Source organism: Monodelphis domestica, chromosome 2 (genome assembly GCF_027887165.1).
Source record: "Monodelphis domestica isolate mMonDom1 chromosome 2, mMonDom1.pri, whole genome shotgun sequence".
NCBI classification, from domain to species: Eukaryota; Metazoa; Chordata; class Mammalia; order Didelphimorphia; family Didelphidae; genus Monodelphis; species Monodelphis domestica.
The window spans coordinates 192207682-192227047 of record NC_077228.1 but is presented as its reverse complement, the minus strand read 5'-3'; the positions used below and the strand labels follow the sequence as shown (position 1 = coordinate 192227047).

Below are 19366 nucleotides of genomic sequence, written 5' to 3'. Positions count from 1 at the left end.
AAAGAAACTTCAGATTATGAAGGATAAAGGAAGATGGATAGGGTAGAAAGAACCCTGTTAAAGTAGTTGGTGTCTTCCCCACTTCAAGGAACTTGTAGAAATCTTGGGAAGATACAGAGACTGGAAAACCAGAAGGATGCCACAGGCTCATCATGGGGGGATTCTCCTCAAGAGGGCAGATGGAAACCCCTTGTGCCTTCTCCTCTTGGACCACTGGCCCACATCCTTCCACAAATCCTCCATTTGCCCACTGAGTACGCTAGAGGATGGCCCCTACCTCTTTTGATCTATTTCAGACCTCACCATACAGCCCCATTATTCATTCAACAAATATTTATTAAGTGACTTCCCTGTGCCAGGCAGGCACCCTGCTAACTGCTGGGAATCATACAAAGGAAAAAAATAGTCACATTCCCTGTTCTTAAGGAATTTTCACCCTGTTAGTGGGCAGAGGGAGACAAAGGAGGCACCGATAAACAATTACTATATGTGTGTGTGTAATCTGGAGGGAGGTAATAAATTCTAATATCTATTTGTGATTGGAGGGGAAACTTTGCTTGGATAAGTCATGACTATACATATGTGATGCGGGATATATGCACAGATACATACTTACACTGTGTATACGTATATGTGGCATTCGAGGGGGAACAGCGTGGACACAGACTGGGGAGCAGCATGGGCACAGAGAAGTAATTACTATGCATATACAAATGTCACTTGAGGGGGAACAAAATATACACAGATCAGGATTCTATCGCCATGTCACTGGAGGAGTAAAGTGGACACAAAATGCGTAATGTGTCATTTGAAGGGGGACAACGGACAGAAGTAATTACAGATGTGTCCGATGAGGGGGACCAAACTATACACAGATAGATGAGCACGATATAGCTCTGTATACACATATAGCATCTGATGGGGGAACAACATGCATACAGACAAGTACTTGCTATATAAATACACGTATGTATGGGATTGGAGGGAGCAAAATATACACAGACAAGTAACTACCGTATGTGTACATGTAGAGATGTATGTTATCTGAAGGGGAACACAGAGCACAGATATGTAATTGCTGTATGTGTGTATACATACATATATGTGTAATTTGAGGGGGACAAAATGTACACAAATTATAATGTATGTAATTTGAGGGAAGGACAATGTACTCAGATAAGTAATTATAATTATCTCTATATACATATCTATCTATATATGTGTATGTGTAATTTGGGGGAACAACGTGTACGTACACAGAGAAGTACTTACAATATATCTTTATATGTGCATATTTGTATTTGTGTGTGTGCAATGAAGGGGACAAAATGAACACACGTAATTATGACATATCTTTACACATATGTAACTTAAGAGGGAAGCATGCCTAGATAAGTAACTCCATATGCATATCATGTCATTTGAGGGGGAACAGAATCCACAGAGAAGTAATTCTATCTATCATATGTCATTTGAGAGAGAACATAGAATATACGGAAAAGCAATTCTGTCCATCATATGTGTGATTTGAGAGGGAACACAATACACAGAAAAGTTCTATATATACACATATGTCATTTGAGGGAAGAACATTATACACAGATACGTAATTTCTCTAAATACCCACATATGCCATTGGAGGGGGGAACAAAGTGCATGCAGATAAGTATGGTCTCTAACTACATACATGTGCAAGCATACGTGTATATATGTAGTTTGAAGGGAGAGGGAAGGGATTAAGGATTGGCCTTTCAGAGGAGGTGACATAAGCTGGGCCTTGAAGGCAGTGAGGGATTCTAAAAGACAAAGATGCTGAAGAGGGAGAGCATTCCCAGTACGGGGCTGGCTTGCCCAAAGATGTGGAATTTGATGAAGGAATTTGGTGTCAGCCAGGTAGGGTGGTCTCTAGATACTTAGCTCCTTCTCCAGGCCTGTATTTATTGGCTGGTATGTTGTATACCATTTTTATTGTGTGGTCCTCATTGGGGATCCTTCTTAGCCTAGCCAGATCAGTCTTTCCATTGCCCTTTGGTCCACCCACGGTTTGAATTCTTTGGCAGTCATGGCGGTGTTCCGAGAGTCACAGCCACACGACATGCTCAGAATATTTCTTCATAGCTTTCAACTGCCTGGGGTAATTTGCATTGTGCAATTTTCCACACACAATTAGCCTACTCTTTCATTCAAATCTTGGCCCAGCCTGCTCTCCAACTGCACGGACTGACCAAGATGTGTGTCATCATGAACCCACTCAATGGCCTGTCCATCAAGCAGTATAGGTAGCGTGCATCTTTTAGCCATTGGAGCAAGAAAAAATACCAAGTGTAGCAAGTGCTTCAGAAGTTCACAGATCTAGAACTAGAACCTTGGAGGTCATCTCATCCAAATCAGAGAGGATTCGAACTCATGCTCTCTTTCCAGAATACTAGGAAAGGGCCCTAAGGGTTGAAAAATCAAGAAACTTTCATGAAGGAAAGTGGAATTTGAATTTGGCCTTGAAGGGCAGGGAGGCTAGACCCAAAGAATAGGCATTAAAATGTTGTTTGTTTCCAACTCTTTGTGTCCCCATTTGAAGTTTTTTTGGCAAAGATCCTGGAGTGGTATGCCATTTTACAGATGAGGAAACTGAGGCAAATGGGATTAAATGACTTGCCTAGGGTAACACACAGCTGGTAAGTGTCTGTGGTCAGATTTGATCTCAGAAAGGTGAGTCTTCCTGACTCCAGTCCCAGTATTCTATCCATTGTGCCACAGGGCTGCCATTAAAATATTTGAAGGCAAGTTTCTAGCTGAGTACCCCAGGAATCTGCCTTTGGTTCTATGCCCTTTTATCACAGATTTGGATGAATGCCAGAAGTTTTGTATAAAATTTGTAGATAATGCAAAGTGAGTTATCATGAGAATCAGAATATAAAAATGTGACATTAAAATGATAAGCATTATCTAAATAAGATGAAATTTAATGTAGAGTTATTATCATCTCGTAATTAATAGTGGGTAGTGTTGCTTTTATTTGTTTGTTTTGCTTTGGGGGTTTTTTAAGCTGTTGCCTTCTATCTTAGAATCAATTCTAAGTATTGATTCCAAGGCAAAAGAGCTGTAAGGGCTAGGCAACTGAAGTTAAGTGACTTACCTAGGATCACACAGCTAGGAAGTTTTTGAGGGCAGATTTGAACCCAGGATCTCCCATCCCCAGGTCTGGTTCTCTATCCACTGAACCACCTAGCTGCTCTATGACAGAATTTTAAAGTTTGCAGAGTTGGGGCAGCTGGGTGACCTAGTGGATAGAGTGCCCATCCTGGAGTAAGGAAGACTCATTTTCCTGAGTTCAAATCTGGTTTCAGACATTTACTAGCTATGTGACCCCAGACAAGTCACTTAACCCTGTTTTGCCTTAAAATAAAAAATAAAAATAATAGAAATGAAGATTGCAGAGTCTGGAACTAGGATAATCAGGCTAAACTTTGCTGGACTTTGCACTCTCAATATTAGTAGGCATATGTTCCATTCTCATTTTATAGATGAAAAAGCTGAGGCTCATTTGGTCACTGTCACAACATGTTGGTTCCAGAGGCAGGATTTGAACCCAGATTTGACTCCCAGTCCAGGGCTCTAATCATTGTTCTGTGATGGGATGAATGTCAAACTTACACGTGTGTGTATGTATTTGTGTATGTTTTTAATTAATTTTATAAGTACAAGATGATGTGGTGAGAAATCTGAAATATGACATGGGACTTTCATACGAAATGTTAAAGGTTCCTTAATCAACAAATGGTCAAGGGACATGAATAGGCAGTTTTCACATGAAGAAATCAAAACAATCAATAGGCACATGAAAAAGTGTTCTAAATCCCTCCTGATTGGAGAAATGCAAATAAAAACAGCCCTAGGGTACCACCTTACACACCTAGCAGACTGGCCATTATGGCAGCAAAGAAACTTGATAAATGTTGGAGGGGTTGTGGCAAATTTGGGACACCAATACATTGTTGGTGGAGTTGTGAATTGGTCTGATCATTCTGGAGGACAATTTGGAACTATGCACAAAGGGCTTTAAAAGAATGTCTACCCTTTGACCCAGTCATACCATTGCTGCGTTTGTACCCCAAAGAGATAATATACAAAAATATTCATAGCCATGATTTGTGGTGGCAAAAAATTGGAAAATGAGGGGATGTCCATTGATTGAGAAATGACTGAACAAATTATGGTATATGCTGGTGATGGAATACTATTGTGCTCAAAGGAATAATAAAGTGGAGGAATCCCATGTGAACTGGAAAGACCTCCAGGAATTGATGCAGAGTGAGAGGAGCAGAACCAGGAGAACATTGTACACAGAGAGGGATACACTGTGGTACAATCAATCCAATGTAATGGACTTCTCTACTAGCAGCAGTGCAGTGATCCAGGACAATTCTGAGGGCCTTATGAGAAAGAACGCTATCCACATGCAGAGAAAGAACTGTGGAAGCAGAAACACAGAAGAAAAATGTAGGATTGATCAGGTAGTTCAATATGGATATGATGAGGGTTTTGATGTTAAAGGACCATTCTATTGCAAATATGAAAATTATGGAAATAGGTTTTGAACAATTATACATGTATATGCAATGGAATTGCTTGGCAGATCCAGGAGGAAGGAGAGAAGAGGAATGGGACAAATCATGAATCATGTAATCATGGAGAAATAGTCTAAATAAATAAATACATTTTTAAAAGAAATTATGAAGAAGTTCATTTCAGGGAAACCTGGGAAGACTTGTATGAACTGATTCAGAGGGAAATGATTAGAACAAAGAGAGTAATTTCAACAACAATGTAAAACAAGCAACTTTGAAAAGCTTATAGATAGTATAGTATAGTAGTAGTCTCTCGGTAACTGAGGATGACGATTGTCTTTGTGCGTTTTTGTGCACAAAGACACTTGTGCGTGAAGATTTAAGTGGAAAAGTCGATGCACAGAGACAGTCCCACTCTCTCGGCATTGGAAGCCTGGGTCCACTGGCACGAAAAGTCATAATACCTGGAGACTTCCTCAGCTGCATTGGATGGCCGTATTGTCTTTTGTGCTCCAACACGCCCTGAGCACTCCACAGTGCTTTGCTGCGTCGCCATCTCAGCCGTTGAACCTTCTTGTTGGTTTCTTCCACCTGTTCTGATGAAACAGTCTTCACATGCTGGGTGAGCAAAGCCCTAGTTTACCAGGGGTCCACGATGACCCGATGGCTACCCTCACAAGGTTTAGCTGGCCTGTGGAAGCCATTGCCCGAGGTGTGGCCGCTGCCGCATGCTAGCAGCTACTGGGAACCACAAGTGAGAGCTGGGTGTCAGGTGAGGGTCAGAGGCTGGAGAGCTGCCCTAGGAGGGCATGACAAGCCCTCCATACCAAAGATATTAATCCTCCCTGAGCACCCAATACACCCCGCTGATAGATGGAATGATCAGTTATGCCTTCAAAGGACCAATGGATCATAAAACCTACTACTTTATCTCCTGACAGAGAGGAGACACACCCAGAATGCAGAATAAGACATATTTGTTTGGAAATAGCCAATATGGGTTTTGTTTTTCTTGTCCTCCTCCCCGCAGGTGAGAGAGAGAGAAAATCAATTTTTGTTAATTAAAAAAATAAAATGTAATTTTAAAGATTTAGGGCTTTTAGCTTCACATGAATTCACAATATATGAGATGATAATCAAAAAAGACAGTATCTTCTTAGGCTACATGTCAAGGAAATTGTGTTCAGGATGAGAGAGGTACTGTCATGCACTAAACTTTACCCTAAAGATTGTGTTCATTTTGGGGTCCTACTCTACTTTGCCCTAATCAGATCACATCTAAGTATTGAGTGTCACCATTTGGGGTGTCATGTTTTAGGGAGGACATTGACTGACTGGAGAACATCCAAAGAAAAGTAGGATAAAGTTGCTCTGAGCCCATGCCACATGAAGATTGGTAGAAAGATGTTGGAAGGAATGAGGGAAAATTTGGACACTGATGCACATTTGAAGGTGTGGTAAACTGTGATTTTGAACACATTTGACCATTCTGGAATGCAATTTGGAACCACACCCAAAGGGCTATAAAACTGTGCATACCTTTTGAGCTAGCAGTGCCACTACTAGAGATCCATATGACAAAAAGATAAATTTTTTAAAAAGGAAAAGGATTCATCAGTACAAAAAATATTTATAGTGAAGGAATATTTATTTATCAGGCAATGGCAGAAGAAGTAGTTGTATATGATTGTAATGGAATACTGTTATGCTAAAAGAAATGAACAGCAGGACAAATTCGGAAAAACCTGGAAGAACTTAAATGAACTGGTGCACAGTCAAGTAAGCAGAACCAGAACATTGTACATAGTAACAGCAATATTGTAAGATGAACAACTGTGAAGGACTTAGCTATTTTTAGCAATATAATGATCCAAGACAATCCTAAAGGACTCATGATGAAAAATGCCATCTGTCTCCAGAGATAGAACTGATGGAGTCTGGATCCAAACCAAAACATATTCTATTTCACTTTCTTTTTTCATTTTTTGGGGGAGGTTTTTTATTTGTTTTCTTCCACAAAAGAACTAACAAGGAAAAATTTTTGTATGATTGAACATGTAAAATTTATATCAGATTGCTGACCATATCAGAGAGGGGTCAGGAAAGAAAGGTAGAGAATTTAGAACTCAACATTTTAAAAAATAAATAAAAATTATTTTTACATGCAATTGGGGAAAATATGATTTTTAATTAAAAATTTTTAAATTTTTTCCATGATTCCACAATTCATATTTTCTCCTTCCCCTCACCCCTCCACCCTCCCAAAGTTGACAAGCAATTCCTCTGGGTTATACACATATGTACATTATTACTTGAACCCATTGCCATATTATTCATTTTGGGAAAACATGATTTTTAAAAAATTGGTAGTAAGAATGGGATTCTTTATCCCAGAGCATAAAAGTCTTAGGGGAGAAATCCTAGCTATCATCAAATAGTTAAAAGGCTGACCTGTGGAAGAGTTTAATTTGTTCTTCTTGGAAACAATGCAGGAAGATTGCATGCCCTTTGATCCAGCTATACCATTACTGGGTTTGTACCCCAAAGAGATTTTTTTAAATGTTTGAACAAAAATATAGCTGTGCTTTTTGTGGTGGCAAAAAAATGGAAAATGAAGGGGTGTCCCTTGATTGGGGAATGGCTAAACAAATATACCTAACAGTTTACTCCCATGTAGAGTGAAATCGTGGATTAAATGATTCTTCCCAGCTTCAAATCCTAGAATCCTACTATTTCCCTACAGCCTGACCCTTTGGTATCCCCTTGGGCTGTTCCAGTCACAGTTGCGTTCTAGAGGTTTCTAGCAAGAGGCAGTGAGGTATGATAACAAGAGCACTTGGTATGCAGTGTGTCCGGCGTCCTTGGTTCGAATCCCGACCCTGACAATTACTCCTCGCACGATCTTGGGCGAGTCACCTAACTTTTCTGAGTTCAGGTTCTGCAGATGGTCGCTGTAATTCCCGTGACTCAGTCCTCCTTTCTTCTTCAGCCCCTCCCATCCCGCCCACGATCCCACTCTTGGCCACTGGAGGGAGCGCGGACACCAGAGATAGACGCTCGCCTAAGCAATCTCGCCTGGCTTGGTCTGGGAGCCCAGGGGGATAACCCAACGCCTGTCCGAAACTGGCTCCAGAGTCCCAGGGTGGGGGGATTAGAGTTGGGGGAGGTGAAAGATTGGTGACGGTTGGTGGCGGTGTAGACCGGGCCTCAGCTGTTAGGCCAGACAGATCTTGGAAGTTGGGAGTTTCTTGCTCTCGGGATGCTTAGCTCCGGGGTGCTGGCAGGATAGGGTCCAACTAGGCCATCTGACTCTAGGAGGCGACGCTGAGCCGCAGCGGACCCCGTCCTCGTCCAGTGGAGTTTCGTCTTCTTGTCAGAAGCCCAGAAGACTGACCGGGATCCCCGCTGGGCCGGGTACCCTTTCCCCTAACCGGGAGCAGCCATGCTCCGCGGCGTCCACAGCCTCCTGGGCCGTTGCTTCCCGCAGATCTGGGAGGGGTCTGGACTGGACTTCGCCGCGGGAACCTGCAGGTATCGGCAGGGCCGCCGCAGGATAGGGGAAACCTGCTTCTCGTGCCCTGCCCCCTGTGGCTCCAGGACCGCTCCAGATTTCTTGTCTAGTCTGCTGGATCCATTCTAGCTCCCCCAGTTGTCGGATGTCCATCTCCTATCTCCCCTTTTCATGCTCATCCTGGCCATCTCCATCCCACACCCCAAGTCATGAAGGACCATGATCACATGGGCATTTAGAGATTATGTAGGGTCTGATCTGAGATCCCTGGGACCCCAACTCTGTGTGTGTGTGTGAACATTCGGATGTTCCTCCCAGCACTGACTCTCCTGCCTTAAGCAATCATAGATCCATAGATTTGGACTGGAAGGGGACTTCCAAAGTGATCTAATCCAAGCCCCTCATTTTATAGATGAGAAAGTTGAGGTCACCAAAGGCGTTTATAGACCTACAGATAGTAAGCAGGTATGTACCCTACTCTGGTGCTTCCATAGCCAAGGTTCTTTACAATGAGTTAATTTCCATAGTCTCTGACTCTTTGTGATCCAATTTGGGGATTTTTGTGCCCCAAGGGGAACCCTTTGAGTATTCCTGAGGAGAAACATGGGTCTCTGATCATGAGGTCTAATACTAGGTGGGGGAGGGTCTTCCTTTGGGAGGAAAGAGGAAACAGAATCTTTGAGTTCTATCCATTGTGACATTTCCCATCTCATAAGTCACCATCCCCACTTACCATCTGGGATGAAACTGTGGGGAACCTAGCCTAGGAAAAAGATATTCCCCCCATGAGTCACCTTTCTTCTGCCCTCCAGAAACAAAAGAGGGCTTCTAAATACCAAGGCTTATTTACAGGTCCAGAAAGGTGAGTCTGGTTTATGGGAGAAGAGGAGGCTTGCCTGGGAGTACAGCAGAGACAAAAGGGGGAACTAGATGTGTAAGGAGGGAATTTAGTACACTGTTGGGAATTTCCTAGCTTTTATTGATTGCTTCTTCCCTATACTCCTCAACACATACTCATTCCTCACTGATGGGTACTTTGGTCAGGAGCATGTCATTGAGTAGTCCTATTGCCATGGCCACTGGAGCAAAGGATCAACGACAAAGCCTTAACCAGACCCAGCCTCCGGTACCCAATCGTCTGATCCATGAGAAGTCACCTTACCTACTACAACATGCCTACAATCCTGTAGACTGGTAAGAGTTCCTGTTACTTCCTCCCCTCAAATCCCCATAATACCTCTCATCCCATCGCAGGTATTGATGAGGGGCTTCCACTTTGAGCTTCTTCTTCCTCTCAGTCTCTCTAGCTTCCATCTAATAGACTGGTGAAGGACTCCCTTTCTTATCACTCCCCACCAGTACATATACTCTTCTCCTTCATTGCCTGTCCCACCTACCCCCCAGCCCCATAGAGGGCAGGAGAAAGTTGGCCCATTCTCTGTTCCCTAGCATTGTATATCTTTTCTACCGTATTCCATCACTCATAATCATTCCTGCCCCTCGCAGACAGTCAACTGATCTCCTCTTTTGGAGACCAAAGATTCATTATTCCTCTTCCTATAATTTGACTCTAGGTTCCCATGGGGACAAGAAGCTTTTGATAAAGCCAAGAAAGAAAATAAGCCCATTTTTCTTTCAGGTAATATCCTTCCCTACCCTCTCCCCTTTACACCTAACTAGGGGATGATCAGCTCTAGACTTGAGAGTGACTCAAGGAATGGTGGTGACTCTACCAAAAAGCCTCTTAGAATAAGTTGTTCCAATGAGTCATTGGTTTGAGCCAACCAGCTAGGAGGATATGAACCTTCTATCCTATCTGGTGGGATTGTGGTTAGTTACCCAACACAGACTGTATTTGACTCCCACCTGACAGTCCAAGATTGATTCCCTAGATTATTCTCCTCATATAAGCCCTCACTGTCCTCCAAACCTGGTCAGAGCTCATCATTTCCCTTACTGGCCTTCATACTGGCCTCCCCTCTAGCCAATCCTCAGTGGCTCTTTGCACTGCCTCCTTCTAGACTATTCCATACTGAATTCCCCCATCCCCATCCCAGGCCAGTCCACAATGCCCTACTCCAACTCAGGCCAGCTTTTACTGACTTCCATTACTTCCTCTTTACCCAGACTAGAGAAGTCTATCCTTAAAGGCATAGCCTGTTTCCTTTTTGTCTGGTATCTTGCAAAGTCTGGCACATAACAAACACTGAATTGAATTGAACGTGGTCCAGTTTGACCAGTCCTTACTGACTGTCCTGTCCGTGCCAGCCCTCACCGATCTCCCTATACAATGGTATAGAGGGATCTAGTCAGTTCCTTCTAAACAGCCTTTGATGGCTGCTGCCACAAACACACACTGTCTGGTCATGGGTCTAGTTGGCTACTCAACTTGTCACTGGTGTCACGTGATGGAGGAGGAATCATTTCAGAATAAGGATATTGGGCAGATACTCAGTGAGGACTTTGTGAGCATAAAAGTGGATCGAGAAGAGCGTCCTGATGTAGACAAAGTGTACATGACCTTTGTGCAGGTGAGGACTGAGTGGGGCTCTTAAGAGACCATCGAGACAGAGACCAGGAGGTTATGAAGGTTGCCCTCTAATTCTCTGCTCATCCATTTCCCCAGGCCACCAGCAGTGGTGGGGGCTGGCCCATGAATGTATGGCTGACTCCTGACCTCCAGCCATTTGTAGGGGGCACATACTTCCCCCCTGAGGATGGAGTAACACGTGTAGGTTTCCGAACTGTCCTCCTGAGGATCCGTGAGCAGGTAGGTGCATGTTGGATAAAGAGTGGTAGGTAAGAGAGGGGTGAAGAATACATTTGAGGGGTCAGCTAAGTCCCAGGCTGGAAATGGGATGTCCTGGGTTCAAATCTGACATCAGGCACTTCCTAGGTGTGTGACTCTGGGCAAGTCACTTAACCTCTTTTCCTATCCCTTATTGCTCTTCTGCTTAGGAATCAATATTTAGTGTAAAATCTAAGAGAAGGTTTTTCTTTATTTAAAAGAAGACTACATTTTTATCTGGAGGACAAGGGATGGTGTGTGTAGGGAAGGGAAGGAGGATTGGAGTAAGATGGCATAAAGAAGAGCTTTGAGAGGGCATCTAGGGGAAAAGATTAGATGCAAAGAAAAAAAAAGTTGTGGGTCATGGAGTCTCCTGCACTCCATGTAACTATTCTCTTTACTCCTTCCCAAACAGTGGAAGCAAAACAAGGCAATGTTAATGGCAAATAGTCAACGGGTCACAGCCTCCCTGTTGGCCAGGTCTGAGATTTGCATGGGTGACAGAGAGCTACCCCCCTCTGCCTCAGCAGTCAGCAACCGATGTTTCCAGCAGTTGGAAGAGGTCTATGATGAAGAACATGGCGGTTTTGCAGAAGTCCCCAAATTCCCTACACCCGGTCAGTGGTTCTTGTTCCCTCCTCCTAACATTTGGCATTTGTCTATCTCCTATTCCCCCAAGATGTTCAGCAGACCACTTTGATGCCCAGTCTACCTCCTATTGGGCCCTCCACCCATAAGACATAACTGAGCCTAACCTTTTAATTTCTGAGCCCCTTTTCCTTGTAGTGATCCTAAGCTTCCTGTTCTCTTATTGGGCCACTCATCGAATGGCCACTGATGGTTTTCGAGCCCAGCAAATGGCCATGCACACACTGAAGATGATGGCAAATGGGGGTATCCGGGACCATGTGGGGCAGGTAAAGAGAAGCAAATTGGGGAGGGTTGAGTGGATCCAGGAGACTCAAACCCTAATGTCTTTCTTGGGGTTAGGGTTTTCACCGCTATTCTACTGACCGTCAGTGGCATATCCCTCACTTTGAGAAGATGCTTTATGATCAGGCCCAGCTGGCAGTAGCCTACATTCAGGCCTTCCAGGTAACCTCTGACCTCCTAGTCCCATGGATATCCAGGTCATTCTGATCTCCATCATGCCCACTCATGCCCAAAGACTTCCACGTGGCCCATGACTTTATCTGCCCTGATCCCCAGATGTTGAAGCAAAGTCCGAATCTTTTGGAAAATTCCAGTGGCTCTCCCCAATTTCCCAAGTCCATTCAGGTCTCCCCAATCTTCAGCCTCTTGAATAGGTCCCTGGCAGGTCTCTGAAGGTATATTGAAATGGCAATCTCTTCCTTTTGACCTCTGGGAATTTGCCCTGCTTTCCCCAAGATATCAATACCTCCCTCTCCTCCCATACCCAACCCTGCAGATATCTGGAGATGAATTCTTTGCTGATATTGCCAAAGACATCCTACAATATGTGAGCCAGAACTTGAGTCACCAGGTGAGTGGGCATGGGAGGATATGTGTTGGGGCAAAGGGAGCCTCTTCTGCGCTGTCCCCAAAGACACAGGGTTGTGACAAGACCCTTACATCTTTATCTCTCCATAGTCTGGTGGCTTCTGCAGCGCAGAGGATGCAGATTCTATGCCCGAGGGGGAAAAGAAACCCAAAGAGGGAGCCTATTACTTGTGGAAGGTGAAGGAGATCAAAGATCTACTGCCAGATCCTGTAGAAGGCTCCAATGAGCCGCTGACCTTGGGCCAGCTCTTCATGAAGCATTATGGGATTACAGAGAATGGCAACATCGGAAGCACCCAGGTGAAGGCTCCAGGGTGGGAAGGACATACAAATGAGGCAATCCATACCCGATGTCAGCACAGCTTAGGGAGACATAGGGAGGGCCACAGGGGAGAAGATGACAGCAGTAAGGGATGACCAAAATGGAGGACCAGTGATGGAAGGCCATGAGAGAGGACCGCTGAGGGAGACTGTAGGTGGGTATGGATAAAAGAACCATGTTGTAGCATAGATGAGGGAATCCCTGGAGGGCACAAGTAAATGACACCCTAAGAACACGAGTAAAAGTCATGTGGGTACAAGTAGGAGGACTCTGGAAAAGCACAGGTGAATGAGTCCATGGAGAAACAGATGAAAGGACCATGAGGACACAAGTAAAATGAGGTCATGGGGGGGGATACAGATGAGGTGGGAAATAGGGGACACAGGCAAGGGAATTGTGAAGGAGACCCAGAAGTCTAGGGGCACAGGGTAACTGGAGCATAGCCATACTTTATCTTTAGGCCCCTCAGGGGGAATCCCCAAATACCAAGGCTCAGAGATCTAGAATCTAAGTCAACATGGGAATGATATGGCTTGGGGCAATAGGGACTTTTTCTCCCCTCATTCCAAAGACCCCTCCCTCCAGTTTAAATGGTTCTGTGGTATAAAGGATTCAGATTCCGTGCCTGATGGGGAGGGAGATGAAGCCCAAAAAGGAGAGCCAAACCTATGGATAGTGGAAGGGATCCAAGAGCCCAATATTGATAAGTCTAGAGTCTTAGGGTGACACTGTCTGAGCCTTGACATGTGTCCCTTAGGATCCCCATGGAGAGCTTCAGGGTCAGAATGTACTGACAGTACGGTACTCAATGGATCTCACCGCGGCTCGCTATGGCCTGGAAGCAGAGGCTGTGAGGACGCTACTAGATATTGGGCGTGAGAAGCTCATACAGACCCGAAAACGTCGTCCCCGGCCCCGATTGGACAGCAAGATGCTGGCAGCCTGGAATGGTGGGGGAAGGCGACCCTGGCACCTTGGTTGGGGAGGTGGAAAGCAGGCCCCCACAATGCTGGCTACTTGGAATGGGAATAGTCTGATCACTTTACCCCATACAGTGATAGCAGAGAGAATGGCTGAATCCCTGCGGCTTCTTTCCAGGACAGGAAAGAGAAATGAATTGGATAAGGGGGTTAGAAATGGGGCTCTTGGGGCTGATGAGAAGGGCATAAATCACAGACTCATAGAATTTCAGAGCTAAAAGAAAACTACAAAGTCCACTTCCTAGTCCAACTCCCTCATTTTGCAGATGGGGACACAGAGACCTAAAAAGAGAAACTATATGAACAATTAGAAAGTGTGGTGGAGTGGAAAAAAGTTGCATTTGGATTATGAGCACCTGGGTTTGATTCTCAGCTCTTCTACTTCTCTCCCCATGTTACCTTGAGTTTTCAGTTCCCTCACTGATAAAACTAAGGCATTAGACAAGATGATTTCCAAGTTTCCTTCCAATACTAAAGCTGTGATCCTTATGATCCCCTTTCCCCTGCCAAACATCTTCCCTCCTTCCCTTTTTCTCCTTTCAGGATTGATGGTATCTGGCTATGCAATAACAGGGGCTACCCTGGGTAATGAGGAAATGATCAAACAGGCTATCGATGGGGCCAAGTTTTTGAAAAGGCATCTATTTGATGTCAGTAGTGGACGACTTATTCGGGGGTGCTATGCAGGTGCTGGGGGAACTGTGGAGCAAAGGTAAGGTTCCAAATGGAAAAAGGCAGTAGCAAGCCTTGGGTCTTCCATAGAGTGATGGGTAGGGGAAAAAATTGGGGTAGAGGAGCTCAGTTGAATAGCACTGGAAATATGGGAAAGATTTCAAGAATCTGAATGGGTCTGGAGGAATTCTACTTTCATGTGGTCTCTTATAGAGGGTAAGAATAGATTTGGACATACTTGGAAGGAAAGAACACCTTAATTTCTTCTCCATTGTCCCAAAGCAAGACAGAATGGTGTATGTCTCCCCTCTATTATTTGGGGTATGCTCTTCCTAGAGCAGGAGTTCTGAATCTGGGGTCCACAGAAGGAGTCCATAGATAGATTTCAAGAGGTCAATAACCTTGGGTGGGGAAAAAATGATTACATCTGTATTTTCATACATCGCTAAAATTTAGCATTTCCTCTTATTATGAATTTTTTAATTAAAAAAACTTTATTCTGATGAAAGTCCTTAGGTTACCAGACCATAAAGGGTCCATGCCACAAAAAAAGTCAAGAACCCCTGCCCTTGAGTATGCCAATTTGTCATTCCCTCATATCCCCATTGCTCTCTCCCCTTGTTAGCACCTATGTTGCCTACTTCTCATCTTCCCCACTATCCCTCCAGCTCCTCTCAGTGGTGGGGCTTCCTAGAAGACTATGCCTTTGTGATACGAGGTTTGCTGGACTTGTACGAAGCTTCCAGGGAATCTGCATGGCTAGAGTGGGCATTGAAGTTGCAGGATATGCAGGATAAGCTCTTCTGGGACACCCAAGGAGGTGGCTACTTCTGTAACGAAGTCGAACTCCGGAATGACCTCCCTCTTCGGCTCAAAGATGGTCAGTAAGGGGGGAGATGGAGGGGAAGCCAACCAGGGGAGCCCCAGGAGGAATTCCCTGGAGAGGTAGTACTGTTTAATAGAAAGAGCTCTGGGCTTGGAGTCTTGGAGTCGAGAGAGCACTGGACCGAAATGCCATCTCTGGTAACTGGGAAGTTACTTAATCCCTCCAAGTCTCAACTGTAAAATGGGAATAATTCACAATTATATCAGTAGTCCTTGCCTCAGAGGATTGTTAGCAGTAGTAAATTGGATAGGGTTTGCACAGGGCTTTGGAAACTTCCAAGACCATGTACACTTTGGTCATTCCATCCATGTGGGCTTACAGCCAGAGGTAGTGAGTGTGGTGGGATGGCAAGAGAACCCATCCTGAAGTCAGGAAGAACCACCTCTGAGCCACACTAGCTTGGTGACTCCGGGCAGCCCTGTGTCACTTAACATCTCTGTGATCGAGGCAACTCACTAAGACACGGAAATTACAGAAAAGTCACCGACCTACATTGGTAGAAGGAATGACCTCCCCCGAGTTCCCTACACTAAAAAGTCACAGGTTTAATATACTTAAGACACACACACACAAATACTACACATATGTAGGCATATATTATATATATATATATAGGTATATATTGCATGTATATGTGTGTAAATAATGCAGTCCTTGGTAATTAGGGCAGAACCAAAATGTTGCCGACAGTCATAGCCAGAGCTACACATGGATAGACACAGTCATACCCATACCCTAAACTCACAAAAAAATGGGGTACAAACCCAACTAGAGACATGTGTATGTCCCACAAACACACACACTTAAGAGCATAGGCAAATCCATAAATGCACACACAAGCACAGAGGTTCACTCATCTAAATAACGTACGTGTGCAAATATACCAGCAATCATGCACAGATGTAGACAGAAACGTCCATGAAAGTCTCAGAGACAAGAGAAAGGATATATGTGTGTATGTGTGTTCCTATACGAAGATGGGAATATATACATATAGTTGCTTAGTTGTATCTGACTCCTCCTGGTCCCATGAACCATATCAATCAATTCTGTCCGTTGGGTTTTCTTCGTAAAGATACTAAAGTGATTTGCCATTTCTTTCTCCAGCACTCATTTTACAGATGAGGAAACTGAGGCAAACAGGATGAAGTGACTTGGCCAGAGTAACAGAGCTCGGAAATGTCTGGAGTCAAGTTTGAATTCATGTCTCAAGGCCCACAGATAGATAGACAGACAGACAGACAGACAGACAGACAGACTGATCAGTTTCTATAGATAGATATATCTTACAAGAAGATAGGAGTACACACAACTACAGTGTGCATACATGCATCTGTGTGTGTGTGTGTGTGTGTGTAATCCTATAAGAAGATGGGAATATTTCCTGCCTGGGGCTGGACTCCAGGCTAGGGTGGAAAGAGGTCAGAACTGTGCTCCTCAGATACATACCTCAATCCTATTTGCCTTCCTTTGCCCCCAGGCCCCTGCCCATGGCACTGCCAGGGAGGCGCTGGCTGCAGGGCTCTCCCTCGCCCCCATGACAAGCCTGTCCTTCTCCCTTTGCACTCTCCCAGATCAGGATGGCTCAGAGCCCAGTGCTAACTCGGTGTCTGCCCACAACCTACTGCGGATTCACGGCTACACCGGCCGCAGGGACTATATGGAGAAATGTGTCAAGCTGCTGACAGCCTTCTCTGATCGGCTTTGGAAGGTCCCCGTGGCACTGCCGGAGATGGTCCGGGCCCTGATCATCCAGCAGCAGACGGTGAAACAGGTACGGCTGGGGGCGGGACACAAGAATGGCCGTGTAGGGGTCAAGGCCGAAGGAGCTAGGGAGGGAAGAGTTGGGGGCTGGGGAGGGAGACAGGCCTGGACCCCGCTCCTGACTCAGACACTTTCATGCATGTTTTTGCCTACACTGACACAGGATTGCTTGTATGTTTGCGCATGTGTGTTATTTAAGATCTGTGTGCCTGGGTGTGCATTTGCGTTTCTGCATCGGTGTGTGTCTACAAGTGTGTGTGTGCATCTGTATGCATGCCTGTAGTTGTGTTTATACTCATTAGCCTGTGAGTTTAGGGGATGGGTACGTCTGTGTGTATCTCTGTGTATGCTCATAGCCACGGCCATGACAGCCGGCAGCATTTTTGGCTCTGCCCTAATTACCAAGGATTGCATTAGTTTGTAATCAAAGCAGCTGGTCCAGCCTGTCCCCATTCTTGGCTTTCCTCCCCTGGCTTGAAGGGACCTGGGAATCCTTTCTTGAGGCCTGACCCTCAGCGGGGAGGGGAGGGGAAGGAGAAGCACAGCCAGACAACAAGAAAGGAATAGCAAAAGAATTTCATCTGGGGTCTTGGGCTAAGATCAATGAGTATCTTACCCCACACTCCCAACAGGTTGTCATCTGCGGGAGCCCACAGACTACGGACACCCAGGCTTTGATCAACTGTGTCCACTCGGTCTATGTACCCAACAAAGTAAGCCTGACAGCTTCCTCAAGACCCCGTGTTTTCCGTTAAACCCACCAGCCTAGCCACAGGAAACCTTGCTTTTGGTCCCATCAAACTTTTTTTTTTTTGGTGGTGGTGGGGAGGAGAGACCTATGATTTCCTTCGATAGGGAACACATCCCTTTCTATGCAGTTCAACAACAGTTCTTCAGTTTAGAAAATGACCTGGGACTTGCCCTGGATCACAAAGCAAATGAAGATCAGAGGCTAAATGTGAACCCAGTTCCCCAAAGGCCAAGGCCAGTTCTCTATCCTCTAGACTTAACACTTGTCCCCATCAAATCTAGTGGAGGAGAAATAAGAATTAAACCTAAGAGGCAGCGAGGTGGCTCAGTGAAGAGAGAGAGAAGCCTGGAGATGGAAAGTTCTGGGTTCAAATATGACCTCAGAAACCTTGCTGTGTGACCCTGAGCAAGTCACTTAACCCCAATTGCCTGACCCTTATGGTTCTTCTATATTTAGTATCAATTCAAAGATAGAGAATAAGACAAAAAAAAAGAAAAAAAAGAAACCTGAGATGACTGGTAAATGAATAATTCATTGTTCATAGGACTAACAATGACTCCTTTGTGAGGGTTTCTAGTGAATCCATTCCCTCTTCTAGGCCTCAGTTTCCTGAATTTTCCATTGAGGTCATTGGTCTAGGTCATCTCTAGAGTCCATTTCTAGCTCTGACTCCTTCTGACCTTGTGGTAGGAGTGGAATAGAGAAAGAGGCTGAAATATGGAAAAGCTAGGACCCAGGGCCCCCAGCCAGCACCTCTAGCTCCTTCGGATTTCTGTCCCTCCAAGTCCCACTGCCTCACTCCAGATCCTCTTCCCCCATCCCTTGTCTTTCCTCTTTCCTAGGTGCTAATTCTCACTGATGGAGACCCTTCCAGCTTCCTCGCTCGACAGTTGCCATTTCTGGCCAGGTTTCATAAGCTAGAGGGCCGGGCCACAGCATATGTATGTGAAAATCAAGCATACTCCATGCCTGTCACAGAACCTGCGGAACTTCGAAAACTGTTGCTGCTGTGACTAATCTCATGTGGGCCCTGAGCCTCTAGGAGGGACCTTTGAGCACCAGGTCAATAGATGACCCAGCAGTCAGAAGTGGGGCACTGACTCAACAGGAGCTTGTATCATCATCTAACCCATGTTGACCTCAAAAGGGTCATGGGTGATTCTCCTTCCTGAAACTTTCTATGCCACTGACCCCAAGGTAATCCCATGGATTCCATGGAATAAACCTCTGGGCCCCAACAGTTTTCTGCAGTGGTCTTGGGAACAACTTGGAAAACTTGTGGGAAGAAGAGGAGGGAAAAGGTAGAAAAGAATTCTGGTCCCCTATCCCTGAGAGTACAAATCCATTGATCTGCCATTCCAACCCATGAGGGTGAGCCCCTGAGCTGACATTCCACACACCGATCTACTTAACCCTACCGCTTCCTCTCAGAATCTATCTCCTTTAGTTGTCCATCCATCCATCCAGTCATGGAATCTCAAAGTTGAGAGGCACCTCAGAGGCCATAGGATTTAGAGAGAACAAGAAGGAACCTAGTCCATTCAAGACTTCCAATGACATGGAGTTTCCTAAGCTCCCGAGGTAGCCCAGTCCATTTGGGGACATC

The 19366-nt window shown here is 45.0% G+C and overlaps 1 protein-coding gene across 2 annotated transcripts; it reads left to right on the top strand.

The window, feature by feature from the left end:
- The first annotated feature begins 7647 nt into the window (after nucleotides 1-7647).
- Nucleotides 7648-19000, top strand: SPATA20 (spermatogenesis associated 20). 2 transcript variants are annotated; one of them, XM_016427019.2, is made up of 17 exons: nucleotides 7648-8096; nucleotides 8489-8541; nucleotides 9121-9270; nucleotides 9651-9715; nucleotides 10453-10607; nucleotides 10703-10846; nucleotides 11280-11481; nucleotides 11651-11781; nucleotides 11855-11959; nucleotides 12294-12368; nucleotides 12476-12685; nucleotides 13465-13657; nucleotides 14231-14399; nucleotides 15028-15239; nucleotides 16820-17019; nucleotides 17642-17722; nucleotides 18603-19000. In XM_016427019.2, the coding sequence occupies exons 2-17, from the start codon at nucleotides 8489-8491 to the stop codon at nucleotides 18771-18773; spliced, it is 2316 nt and encodes a 771-aa protein (XP_016282505.1). In that variant the 5' UTR covers nucleotides 7648-8096; the 3' UTR covers nucleotides 18774-19000. The 2 variants fall into 2 exon arrangements, with proteins under 2 accessions (XP_016282505.1, XP_001376429.2); XM_001376392.4 differs by lacking the exons at nucleotides 7648-8096; nucleotides 8489-8541 and adding an exon at nucleotides 8768-8938.
- The last annotated feature ends 366 nt before the right edge of the window (nucleotides 19001-19366 follow it).

Bases quoted from the DNA above. Each gene is read 5' to 3' on its own strand.
- SPATA20 (XM_001376392.4), top strand. From the start codon at position 8,862: ATGAGTCACCTTTCTTCTGCCCTCCAGAAACAAAAGAGGGCTTCTAAA. The intron at 10,847-11,279 runs GTAGGTGCATGT...CTTCCCAAACAG, and splicing joins TCCTGAGGATCCGTGAGCAG to TGGAAGCAAAACAAGGCAAT. The intron at 11,960-12,293 runs GTAACCTCTGAC...CCAACCCTGCAG, and splicing joins CCTACATTCAGGCCTTCCAG to ATATCTGGAGATGAATTCTT.